The following is a 13,273-nucleotide window of genomic DNA, read 5'->3' on the forward strand; positions in this document are numbered from 1 at the left end:
TCTTTGCAAAGAGCATCACTTGCTCTCGCCAGTGTATCTGAGCTTTGTTCAGAAGTGAAGCTGCAGGTCCAAGACAGTTTCCTCTGAAACTGAAAATGCAAACTGTCCGTGCAGCATGATGGAACAGTCCTGAGTGGACGGGATGGAGGGAGAGAATGTGATCAGTTCAGAATGGAGCCTCTGATGTGATTTGGTCTTGTTGTTGATGCCTTACACTTCCTGGACCTCAGTGTTCCTCATCAAAACAATAAACTGTTTGCCTGCAGGAGAAGATTTACTGTTGGCAGAGAAACAGATTCCTCTCTAATCTGAAGCAGCTGTGTCTGGGTTTCATCTGCAGAGCCACAACTGTTATTTAGGATCGTTTCTCTGTCCATGGTAATGGAACAAACAAACATATTCATTTGAATTTGATTCACTGTGACGCGTCAGGGTGGGGATGCCCACAGTGTGAATAATACAATGAGGATCAAGTTTTTCTCCAGGGCAAAAGGAAACCCAGTTCAGATCAGCTGCATGCTTCAGTGAACTGAAGTGTTGCTGTCCGTACAGAAATGACAAGCTAACACTGGAAATGAAAGGGTATGCTATCAGCTAGCTCACATTAGTAAAGTTAGAAACTAGCTAACGTTAGCTAAACTGTAACTTAAGGCTAAAGTTAGAAACTAGCTAACGTTGGCTAAACTGTAACTTAAGGCTAAAGTTAGAAACTAGCTAACGTTAGCTAAACTGTAATTTAAGGCTAAAGTTAGAAACTAGCTAACGTTAGCTAAACTGTAACTTAAGGCTAAAGTTAGAAACTAGCTAACGTTAGCTAAACTGTAACTTAAGGCTAACGTTAGAAACTAGCTAACGTTAGCTAAACTGTAACTTAAGGCTAAAGTTGGAAACTAGCTAACGTTGGCTAAACTGTAACTTAAGGCTAAAGTTAGAAACTAGCTAACGCTGGCTAAACTGTAACTTAAGGCTAAAGTTAGAAACTAGCTAACGCTGGCTAAACTGTAACTTAAGGCTAAAGTTAGAAACTAGCTAACGTTGGCTAAACTGTAACTTAAGGCTAAAGTTAGAAACTAGCTAACGTTGGCTAAACTGTAACTTAAGGCTAAAGTTAGAAACTAGCTAACGTTAGCTAAACTGTAATTTAAGGCTAAAGTTAGAAACTAGCTAACGTTAGCTAAACTGTAACTTAAGGCTAAAGTTGGAAACTAGCTAACGTTAGCGCTCATCTGTAGATGTTTGACACAATGTAACTCAGACACTCAGAGGTAAGTGTTATTATATTAAAGCTCACAGCTCCACTGACAGAAACATATGGTGTCAAGATGACTGGCTTCTTTTCACGCTGCTCCAGTGTCACATGACTCTGACCTGTTTGCCGGGTGTTGACGTTAAGGTGGTCTCATAAGTGAACCAATGACAGTGGGCGTCAGATGTAAGCTGTTTGGTCTCATGTCGTTAACCAGTACACAGAAAACTACAGTTTACATAACCTCCCTGCTTTTAGCCTCAGTCGTGTTCATGAAACAAAATGAAACATCACAGTCGTGAGCTCTCGTCTGGTGGAAGCTGTTGCAGTTAACCACTGCTGTTGGGCAACTTCCTGTGGTAAACAACCAGCTGTCAGCAGGGTGGCCAGTGGAGCACGGAAAGACTGAGTGTTTGACTCTGAGAGCAGAAATACCCGTCATACACCCACATCTGTCACCACTGCAGCTGGAGAACCTCTGTCCTGCTGAAGGTGGAGACACGCGGACTAAAATCACTGTCTCAGCGTGCCAGAGTTCAGATCAGGCTAATCTTGAAACTGTGTCATAAAACTGGAATGACATCACAGGTGACAACTTCTTCCTGGCAAAGATGATGATGATGCTGAATTGACAGTCTCAGTTTTCCTGCCCACCAAAACGTGTTTTCATTCTTTTCATATATTTTAAAGGGGGCAAGAACTGTTTTACAACAGTGTCACAGTTATGAAGGTCACTGGACCCAAATGCAGAAAACTAGAGCAGATTAACAGTAAACTGATTTATTTAATCTCAACACAAAAGACTAACTGAACAGGTAAAAGAAGCAAAACAAAGTCCATGAACAGAAGTGTAAACTCAACAAGGAGGAACACAACGCTCCCAAATTCAAAACTTCATAAGACAACGACAGAGAGGAAGACAGGGACTTAAAAACACAAGGGAGGTAAAGGTGATAGAACACAGGTGAAACACGTTAGGGCGGGGCAGACAATCCCTGAGGAGGGAAATGGAACAAAGACAGGAAGTAAGACAAACACGAGACACACAAGGCAAATCATTTCAAAGTAAAACAGGAACTAAATAAAAATCCAAAATTCAAAGTCCAACTTTGTGATGTCACAACAAAGCAGTCACCAAGCCCCGCCCACCTGGACCCACCATCCAAACCTTGCAGGATTTGGTTTCTTTGAGTGTTTTTACCTGAAATCTGCTGTATTTTTATTGGATCAGTCAGAAAACAGTGAGCCAATCAGAAGAGAGGCTCAGAGCCTCCTCTCTTCTGATTGGCTCACTGACCTGTTGTTACTAGAGCTCCAGAGAGAAGCCTGAGAGAGGAGATGTAAAACTACACTGAGATGGTTTTTGGTCCTTAAAACCACAAATATATATACATACTGTATAAACTGTTGCCCATAAAGTTGGAATAATTTTGTTTCCAGTTTCATTGTGATACGTTTGGAAGAGATTGACTACTAAAGTTTGAGGAGATACACACTTTATCTGTCAAGAATAAATCACATTGTCACAATCATTTCATGGAAAGAGGTAAAAAATATTTTATTCCAACTTTATGAGCAACAGTGTATACGTAGGTTGCTTCCACAGTTTCATTGAAAAAAAAAAAAATACTGTATATACAGTATCATGTTTCCTACAGAATGTACTTGTAAGTTAATGTCCAATCCTCTGGACCTGCTGTAAGAACAAACTATAAATCAGTGTAATGTTTAGAGGACAGGGTGGACTAATACAAACACAGTGTTTCATTCTGTGTGTGTGTGTGTGTGTGTGTGTGTGTGTGTGTGTGTGTGTGTGTGTGTGTGTGTGGAGGCAGGGTCCACCCACAACAGTCAGATGGTTTCTAATTGCTACCAGGAGGTTTCCAGCGAGTGACACAGCAGCAGTGTTCCCACAGTTGTTCAATGTCTAACAGGCCCCACAAGTTCGCAGCAGCTCAGCGATCGATCCACATGCCATTACCTTAAACAGATGAAATAAGAACATAACTCATTCCCACAGGAATCCACAGTACTCACCGGTTTAGCTGTGGTCTTCCACTTTTCGTCAGTCCTGCATTCCTTGGCTTCGTTCCCACTGTCCTGCCCCGTGGGGACGACAGAGGGAGAGCAAAGGGTCAGGTGGAGTCATACAGTCTTTCCTCTCAAGACATGTTATGAACTCTGTAAAAATCCTCTGCTATTATTAATGTTTCTTTAACTTGGTTTGAACTTGGGTTGAAAAAAAGGTAAAACTGGGTCTGAAGCTCATCTCCTCTGACTTCCTGGTTGAGAAATGTGGATCAGGCTCCAGGTGGACAGGTGAGAGAGCAGAGAGCATCAAGACGGTGAGAGAGGAAACATCAGAGAGACTCAGTCACATGTTTGAGCCTCAGTCAGACCCAGACTCAGAGGAGGAGTCTGAGACCAGAACCAGAGACTAGCAGACAGATCAGAACAATTAGATAGTTAGCATCTGTACAGAATGGTTAGCGCAGTTAGCATCTTTTATTTGTTTATGTTGTTTGTTAGCTTGTTCAGGGGCCACATCCTGTGGAAATTGCATTTGGACACCAGACTGTCCCATTTCAAAAAGCTCCTTCAAATGTGTCCCTCTTTTCCTGGGCAACGAAGGATCCAACTGGTTGAATCCAGATAAATCTTGGGATAGGTTGGACCAGGAAGGAAGGACCCAACATGGTTTATATAGTGATGATATAGAGAGAAACCAACAGGTCCATCATCAGCACCTGGTGACAGTGGAGAGAATAAACCTCCAACAGAAGAAGACTCTGGGTGAAGCGGGGGTCTGCTTCAACCACAAAGTCCTTTAATAACAGTATAATAATAACAATAATGTGTTGTTTTAAAATTATATTTCTTGCCAAGAAAGTGTATTGACTAGAGACAGAACTTGTACTGGAGCAACTGGGACAAAGTTAGCCTGTTAGCTGTGAAGGCAGCAGGACATCAAGTTGTTTGTGTCCCACTGAGACACATTGAAATACTTGAGCAGCGTGGTGCAGAGAGTCTCCGTCCGTTCAGGGAGGGTGTGACCACTGTGAACACATTACTCATGTTTCTGTGGATCGCACGTCAAACAGTCTCAGAGAGACACGGTCCAGGTTTTACAGGGGTGTGGTGTGTCAGCCTGTGGACGCTCACACTGAACCGACCCTGCAGAATCCCCCGGCAGCAGGCAGCATGTGGGAGGGATCAGCAGGCGGGACCAGAACCCTGAACAGTGCCCCTGCTCCCTCCCCCCCCGTCCTCCCCCACTGCAGCCCCCACACCCCGTCCTGCTGAAAAGAAACAACTCTCAGTCTGAGCCGCTTCAGTCCAGAGACACTTCAGCTCTAAAATCCTTCTCCTGGAGCCACAGAGTCCGAACGAGACAGAGGAGCGACTGAGGAATCCTGGTTTTTACCAACATGGGATCTGTGAAGACTCTTTTCCTTTACCTGGGAGTCTGTCTGTCAGCTGGGGGCGTCACTGCTGCAGGTAAGACACATCTTAACTTCAATAATCCTCATGTGTGAGTGAGATTTAAAGTTTGTCTAACATCTACCTCTGGTTCCTATTATCCTGTTTCAGCATAACTACAATTTATGATCCAGGTTCATTTCATGTTTGTAGCACTATAAAAAACAGAAACAGTATATTTCCACACATTCAAACATAAAGACAAACATGTGCATAACAGATGTTGTGGAAATGAAACAAGAGGAAAATACAAACAAGTTTAAGTCGATTAAAAGCTGAAGAGTCACAGAAAAAGCTACTACTGCTCCACGCAGCATTATTTTAGTTTAGCTTAGTTTAGTTAAACTTTGCTTAGTTTAGTTTAGCTTAGCTTAGTTTAATTTAGTTTACTTTACTTTACTTTACTTTAGTGTAGTTTAGTTTAGTTTAGCTTAGCTTAGCTTAGCTTAGTTTAATTTAGTTTACTTTACTTTACTTTACTTTACTTTAGTGTAGTTTAGTTTAGCTTAGCTTAGCTTATCTTAGATTAGCTTAGTTTAGTTTAATTTAGTTTACTTTACTTTACTTTGCTTTAGTGTAGTTTATCTTAGTTTAGCTTAGCTTAGTTTAGCTTAGTTTAGCTTAGTTTAGCTTAGTTTAGTTTACTTTAGTTTAGTTTACTTTAGTTTAGTTTAGATTACTTTAGTTTAGTTTACTTTAGATTAGATTAGATTAGTTTAGTTTAGTTTAGTTTAGTTTAGATTAGATTAGATTAGTTTAGATTAGATTAGATTAGTTTAGATTAGATTAGATTAGATTAGTTTAGTTTGGTTTAGATTAGCTTAGTTTAGCTTAGTTTACTTTAGATTAGTTTAGTTTAGTTTAGCTTAGTTTACTTTAGATTAGTTTAGATTAGTTTAGTTTAGTTTAGATTAGATTAGATTAGATTAGATTAGATTAGTTTAGTTTAGATTACTTTAGATTAGATTAGATTAGTTTAGTTTAGTTTAGTTTAGTTTAGTTTAGTTTAGGTGTTTGTTCAGTAACAATAATACAACAATATACAGAGTCCTGGAGTCTCTGGACATCAGGCTGCTGTACTCGGGTCAGAGGATCCGGTCTGGACTCTAACTGGATCAGTTCTGGTCCTGGTCTGAGATAAGTTGCTGTCATTGATCCAGGTCTTGAAGTAGCTGCCTGTGAACAGAAAGCTTTCTCACAGTGTATTCTGTGGACTACCCTTTCACCTCCATTGTTCAGACGTTACCATGGTGACCACTGGGCACCGCTTGGCTCCAGCTTTAAAAGTATTTTGGCTCAACACGAGTGTCTGACTGTGAAGTGTGAGAGAGGGAAGCTGCTGGGTTGTGTTGTACGTACAGTCTGTAACCAGGTCGTACGTACAGTCTGTAACCAGGTCGTACGTACAGTCTGTAACCAGGTCGTACGTACAGTCTGTAACCAGGTCGTACGTACAGTCTGTAACCAGGTCGTACGTACAGTCTGTAACCAGGTCGTACGTACAGTCTGTAACCAGTTGTTCATGTCTTAGTCACTGTGACGAAGGACAGTCGGTGTTAGAGGCTGATATTTATAATCTGGACTGGGGCTCTCAGACAACCTGAGACATAAATAGAAATAAAAGTAATAAAAGTGCTCTCTTTTCTATTTTCCATTTTTCTCTCCAACCGTCCAAAGATAGAAAAACCCAAAACCCAAAAAAAGAAGAAGAAGAAGAAGAAGACGAGTTGAGTCTAACGTGTTTCATTCATTCACAGGTGACGAGCTCGGCCACATGGCAGAGAACGTCCGCTGGGTGTCTCTGGACTTTAAAACCGTCCTCACCTGGAACACCACAGCCTCAGACATTGTATACACTGTCCAGTACTCCGGGTGAGTGCACACACACACACACACACACACACACACACACACACACACACACACACACACCACACACACACACACACACACACACACACACACAGTGGTACAGTACAGAATTACAGGAGAGACAACATGGATCATTAACGTTTCGCCAGAGGAACTTCACTTAGAGTAGATTTTGGGGGTCAAAGGTCAAATGTCAAGTTCACTGTGACCCATATTTTCTATGACTGTGACCTGGAACTAGTCTGAGTGGCGGAGGGATACGACCACAGGTAGGTGATTGTAGTTTTTATTTGAGGCTTTATTCACCTGTTCCGTGTGTTTTGTCATGTGACTTTCAGGGTGGATGCCGGTACCTGGGAGGACTGTGACATCTGCATCCAAGTGTCAGAGACAGAGTGTGACCTGAGCACCTACCTCGTACCCTACGACAGGTGGGCGCGCCACACCTGAGGCTCTGCTTCAGACAGGAAATACCTTCTTTATCAGACTTCAGAATCTTCTTTTTTGTCCGTCCCTCACCTTATCTCGTCTTTGTGTCCTTAAACTGACTTTCAGTCATATTTAATCACATTTAAGAATCTCCTGGTGATTCTAGATCGTGTGTGTGTGTGTGTGTGTGTGTGTGTGTGTGTGTGTGTGTGTGTGTGTGAACTATGTTCATGTCTTCAGGACCTACTTGGCTAATGTCGTGACAGATCAAAGCGACGACATAGAGAACTCACCTCACACTTACTCCCCTCACTTCAACCCCTACAGAGACAGTAGGTAACACACACACACACACACACACACACACACACACAGCAGGTTACTGATGTGATCAGCTGTGCTAGTGTAACATGTGACTGACAGGTGTTCTGACCTGCTCTCTCCTCAGGTAACATCAGTGCCCCCACCTACAGCGTGGAGGCTGCAGGCGGCGGCAGAGTGATGGTGAACATCACGGACCCTCTGACCAGTTACCATGAGAGAGGGAGGCAGCTCAGCATCAGAGACGTTCTCAAGAGCGACCTCAAGTACAAGATCAGCTACTACAAGTCTGGAAATACACGCATGGCAAGTACACACAGGTACACACAGGTAGAAACAAGTACAGGTAAGTACTAACAGGTGTAGGTAACATGTGGTGTTCTTCCCTGACAGAGAGAATTCATCTCTGACTCCAGCGTGGCTGAGCTGAAGCTGGACGCAGGAGAGAGTTACTGCTTCATGGTGGCGGCTTACATCCCCTCCAGACCCAAAGCCACGCAGCAGGGAGCCTGGAGCCAACAGCTGTGTTCAACGTCGGACTCCTCCGCCCCGCCAGGTAAAAACACTACGCTACAGTAAACTAGGCTACGCTACAGTAAACTAGGCTACGCTACGCTACAGTAAACTAGGCTACGCTACGCTAGACTATGTTATGCTATGCTAAATTACGCTACGCTACGCTACAGTAAACTAGGCTACGCTACAGTAAACTAGGCTACGCTACGCTACAGTAAACTAGGCTACGCTACACTAGACTATGCTATGCTATGCTAAATTACGCTACGCTACGCTACAGTAAACTAGGCTACGCTACACTAGACTATGCTATGCTATGCTAAATTACGCTATGCTACGCTACAGAGAGAGTAACCCCTCCAGAATTTGGGGGATTGTTGCAGCTTTATCTAATTTTCGCTGCAACTTTTGAGATGTTTTTAGATGTTTTCATTTTTTTTTATGCAATGAAACTACGGTAGAAAAAAAAAAAGCAAAAATTGTCTCTATCTTCATTAATAATAATAATTATAATAATAATAATTCATTAAAAATCGAAGGCAACTAAATCTAATAGGGAAAAAGAAGAAGAGATTTTTAAACGTTTGAACGTCTTCACTCAGTCTTTAACAGTGATGTCACACACGTCTGCAGCTTCACAACATGCTTCAACACCACAAACAAGGAAGTGGCATCATCAAGGTGTTGATCAGGGACTGCTGTGATTGGTTCAACTCGAGAGAAACTCTGATGATTCGTCAAATTAGTCAAATCAAAATGTAATTACGCACAGAATTCACGGGGATTGTTCGAGTTTGCGTTAATCATTTCTGGAGGGACTGAACAGTAACGGCGCAGGTACGTCCTACAACACGTCTCCACAGTGACGAAGCCTCGGCCCTCGTGAGGCTCAGATCATGAGTCCTGCTTGTGGTTTTCACGGATTAGAGGTTCTTTAGTCTGTTCTCAGAAAAAGCAGCACAGAGTCCGTCAGCTGCAGAAGTGTCTGAGCCCGCAGGAGGTTTTTGTAAACACAGTTTCTTTCACGTTCACTCTGTGGATCCTCAAAGACCGAGAAACAAGCATTTCCCGCCTCATTAAACATCTGCTGAGCTGATACTTTTATATTTATAAAAACTGTGGGAAACCAGGAGCTTTATGTGCAGTTGCATTAAAGTTAAATAAAAGCTTTGACTGAGACGGAGAAGTTAGAAATCAGAAAAGAGAAAAAACAACAAAGGATTATGGGAGATGTGTTTGTTTGAAGTGTTTGTTTCATGCCAGAGGCTTCAACTAAATAAACTCATTCATGGAAAACAAAGAAAAGAAAAGAAAAACAACAGCCATTCTCATATATTTGTCTTCTTCATGGCCAGTGTCTCTACAGGAGAGTGTCAGGTTCAAAGGGAAACACATGTTAAAGGGGCAGTTATTTATTCTGCTTTTTGTCTTTTATAACTTATTTATAACTGATTTATTTCTATTTGTATTTATGACATTTAATTTAACGTGACACATTAAAATCAAATCACGCCACAGAAAACAAAGTGAGGGGCAGCAGACTGCAGACAGTCAGTGGGAGGAAACTTTTAATGTGAAAAGCTGACTGTCATGGCCGCCATCAGCTCTGTGGTGTGTGTGTGGTGCGTCGCCTCATGAAAACTCATGTCAGTGGTGTGTGTGTAGATTTGTCGGGTGTGTGCCGCCCTCTGCTGGACAACCCCGCCCCCTAACACACCTCCTCCCCGTCCTCTGCTGCACCTGGAAAATACATGTCAATTCAAAACAATTCACTCAGTTATTAAACATAAAAAAGGTAAATGATCCTTTAACATGTGAATATATGTATGTTGAGTAAAAACATATAAAATGTTGTGTTCGATCAATTTTGTTTTCAAGTTTAGATGCGAAACAATTTTCATTTTTCATTTTCATTAAATCCTCAACAATGAAAACTTTGTCAACCGACATGAATAATGAAACAAGAACATTAGAAACTAAATCATATGAATGCTGGTATATCATAATATTTAGAACTGAATCCAGACTGAGGTTCCGTGCAAGGAAAGCGTTTCTTTGTTGTACAGCAGTTTGTCAGTCTGTGCAGCTCGTGACGCAGGAACAGCTGCATGAAACCACAGATGTAAACAGCTGTTCTTCATAACAGGAACATATGTGATGTCGGTTCTGACCCGTGACACAACAGGTGTAACAGAAAATACAAACAGGTCGCGACAGGTCAGGTGCTCTGTTCAGATCCCTGTGTCTCACTGTGACGTCTCTTTGTCTCCTTGTCTCTTCGCCTCTGCAGAGCTGAGTCTCGGAGCGTGGGTCGGCATAGTCTTCATCCTGCTCACAGTCCTCATCATCGTCATCATAGTGACAGTCCTCTGCTGCAGATGCTGCCAGCGAAGAAAAACCCTCCACACCACTCAGTCATCTACACCTATTTAGTGTGTGTGTGTGTGTGTGTGTGTGTGTGTGTGTGTGTGTGTGTGTGTGTGTGTGTGTATGTGTGTGTGTGTGTGTGTGTGTGTGTGTGTGTGTGTGTGTGTGTGTGTATGTGTGTGTGTGTGTGTGTGTGTGTGTGTGTGTGTGTGTGTGTGTGTGTGTGTGTGTGTGTGTGTGTGTGTGTGTGTGTGTGTGTGTGTGTGTGTGTGTGTGTCACAGGGAGCTGGCTTCCCTTCAGTTTTCTGACTCCATTATTTTCCGTGTGTATTTTCTGTTTAGACTTTGTTGTAGTTTTTATTTTGTCATTTCATTTTAAACGTCTATTCAAAGATCAGAACGGAGTGAGAATCCTGAGGTGACACCTGCCGTGACCCCGTGTGTCTGATGGTGCATCAGGAATCACGTAAAGCTTCATTCTGAGCATCAGATGCAGTTTCACGTGTTTCAGGAGCTAATTAAGATTTAACATGTGATTTCTCTGCTCGTTAGATGAGAGCAGACTTCACCTCTGTTTTCTCCTCATGTTGTTCTGTAGTTTTCCTTCTGTACAAATAACCACTAAGTCCAGTAACTGAAGCTGTTGTCAAACCACCACTACATCCTCTCATCTCCCTCCTCTACACGTCCACGCTCTACTTACACCGTCGTTTCCCTCCTTTCATTTCACGCCACTCAACCGACTTTTGTTGATCAAAAGGACGGAGAAGCAATAAAACATGACAAGTGATTCGGTTCTGTGGTTTTCTTACTTCAGTTATAATCACATCACAAGTGAAAAAACATTATCAGACACCCCCCCCCACCCCCCCACAAACACAGGATGATGCTGTGCAGACCTGTAGTCACCTCCTCGTGGTCGTATCCCTCCGCCGCTCAGACTAGTTCCAGATTACGTCCCTGTTTTTTCAGGGTCATATAAAATATGAACCATTTCAGTGAAGTTTTGTCATAATTTCTGTGTGCTTAAAATGTTTTCTGGGGACACCGTGACCTTGACCTTTCACCTTTGATCATCAAAGTCTAATCAGTTCGTCCTCGGGGCCAAATGGACATTTGTGCAAAATGTGAGCAAGTTCCTTCAAGGCGTTACGGAGATGTCGTGTTCACAAGCCCAAAACTGCATTTTGTGAGGTCACCGTGACATTGACCTTTGAACTTTGACCTTTAGCCACAGAATTCCAATCAGTTTGTCGTTGAGTGTAGATGAATGCTTTTACAAAATCAAAGAAATTCCTTCAAGGTGTTACAGAGATTTTACATTAACAAGGCCAAAACCATGTTTTGTGACATCACCACGGCCTTGACCTTTGACCCCTGAAATCGAATCAGTTCATCCTTGAGTCCAAGTGAATGTTTGTGTCAAGTCTAAAGAAGCTGTGATTGGCTCTTCTCCTGTGATGAACACAGCGTGTGGTCTATCGCATTTTCAAAATAAAAGGAAATTCATTCCATTGACTAAAAGCTCTACTTCAAAGTAAGAGCACTTCATAGAAATGAAGTGGAGTGAAAAGTAGAATCTTTGTCTTTAAGTGTAGAAGAAGAAGAATACTCAAGATAAATAAATAAGCAGAAGTAGAGAAGAGAGACGGAGCGCAGGATGGATTCACTGTGGAGTTTTATTTCTTTCCAACACACAACGTCACGTTTAGACAGCAACACAAACAACGTCACACATAAATGTTTCATCATCATCATCGTCATTATGTTGATTTTCTTTGTTTTAAATATCAGTTCACTCGACCGTGGCCTCTTAAAGTGCATACGTCTGCATCATAGAAAACACACACACACACACACACACACACACACACACACACACACACACACTGCGGGAAACGAAAAGCTCCTGAAGCAACTTCACCTCCCGTCTGTCTGTGAGCGTCCACTGACCTCCTCCTCACGTCTCCGTCTCGGACATTACGAGCAGTAAGTAAAGAAATACAGAAATAAATCGATAAATAAACAAATCGTTTCACTGCTGGAATCAGTGGAAATGAGCAGATCGCTTCCTCGTCATCGTGACAGTGGATGAGATGATTGCTGTGCTACATGTGTCTATGTACAGTGACATTTTCCACCGGAGCTCGAAACTAGAAAAGTGGGAGACGTTCTCTTTAGAACCGGTCTGTGGTTCTCTCATGGAAGAGGGTTTTATTGTTCAGAAGATATTGGTCCAATCCCAGTGCCAGTGACTGTGCCTGAGGGAATTACCCAAAGTTCATAGCGATATGAGAATAAATACAGGGTTGCCATGGTTATCAGGGGGACGCCTGGAAGCGCAAAAAACGGCAAACGGCCGTAAAAATAATGAGAGAGAATAAGAGCGGTGAACAAACAAGCATGAAAGGTGCTAATGCTAACGTTAGCATTAGAAGAAAACAGACAGTATATGAAAGTATAAACATTTTATACTTTATTTTTGATGACGTGATGATGAATTCCAGATATTCAAACTGAATCAGATCTGATTATTTTGTTTGTTTGCAAACAGGAAGCGAAGGGATGTTTCGGCGTTGTCAAGGTAACGTGACATAAGTGCTGTCCCTTTATATACCATCTGAGCCTCTGGCACTCAGTCACTCGCCAGGCGGCGTCAGTGACGTCTGTGAGGGTTCAGGGTTCAGACGGGACACTGGGATTGGACCGTTGGCTCAGGAGACAGACAGACACTGGGTCACACAGGAAGAGGCTCTGGATGCTTTGATTGGTGGTTAACGAGGGCAGCGGAGGCCCCGCCTACAGACACTTCATCTGACGGCAGTGAACATGTCATGTGACCTGTGACCAGTTTAACTCTGAACGAATGGATCTGGAAGCAGGAGTGAAAGGTGTCGATGGTCTCAGCTGGACAAGACATTTCTCTGTGGACACCTCACGGCTCTGATGATTGGTTGTATCTTCATCAGTGGCGTTGTACAGGACTGTGTTACTGCGGCTGGTGTCAGAGGCTGACGCATTCCTACGGTGGCCCTGAGGGTT

The 13,273-nt window shown here is 42.7% G+C and overlaps 1 protein-coding gene across 1 annotated transcript; it reads left to right on the plus strand.

Moving 5' to 3' along the window:
* Nucleotides 1-4,526: 4,526 nt before the first annotated feature.
* On the plus strand, nt 4,527-11,021 carry LOC130179497 (tissue factor-like). The gene is made up of 6 exons (XM_056392515.1): nt 4,527-4,744; nt 6,484-6,598; nt 6,937-7,029; nt 7,268-7,359; nt 7,476-7,904; nt 10,155-11,021. Exons 1-5 carry the CDS (start codon nt 4,675-4,677, stop codon nt 7,703-7,705), a joined length of 600 nt encoding a protein of 199 aa, XP_056248490.1. The 5' UTR covers nt 4,527-4,674; the 3' UTR covers nt 7,706-7,904; nt 10,155-11,021.
* The last annotated feature ends 2,252 nt before the right edge of the window (nt 11,022-13,273 follow it).

This window comes from Seriola aureovittata, chromosome 12 (assembly GCF_021018895.1).
Source record: "Seriola aureovittata isolate HTS-2021-v1 ecotype China chromosome 12, ASM2101889v1, whole genome shotgun sequence".
NCBI classification, from domain to species: domain Eukaryota; kingdom Metazoa; phylum Chordata; class Actinopteri; order Carangiformes; family Carangidae; genus Seriola; species Seriola aureovittata.

Coding starts and splice junctions, on each gene's coding strand:
- LOC130179497 (XM_056392515.1), top strand. CDS start 4,675: ATGGGATCTGTGAAGACTCTTTTCCTTTACCTGGGAGTCTGTCTGTCA. Junction 4,745..6,483: donor TGGGGGCGTCACTGCTGCAG/GTAAGACACATC, acceptor ATTCATTCACAG/GTGACGAGCTCGGCCACATG. Junction 7,360..7,475: donor CTTCAACCCCTACAGAGACA/GTAGGTAACACA, acceptor CTCTCTCCTCAG/GTAACATCAGTGCCCCCACC.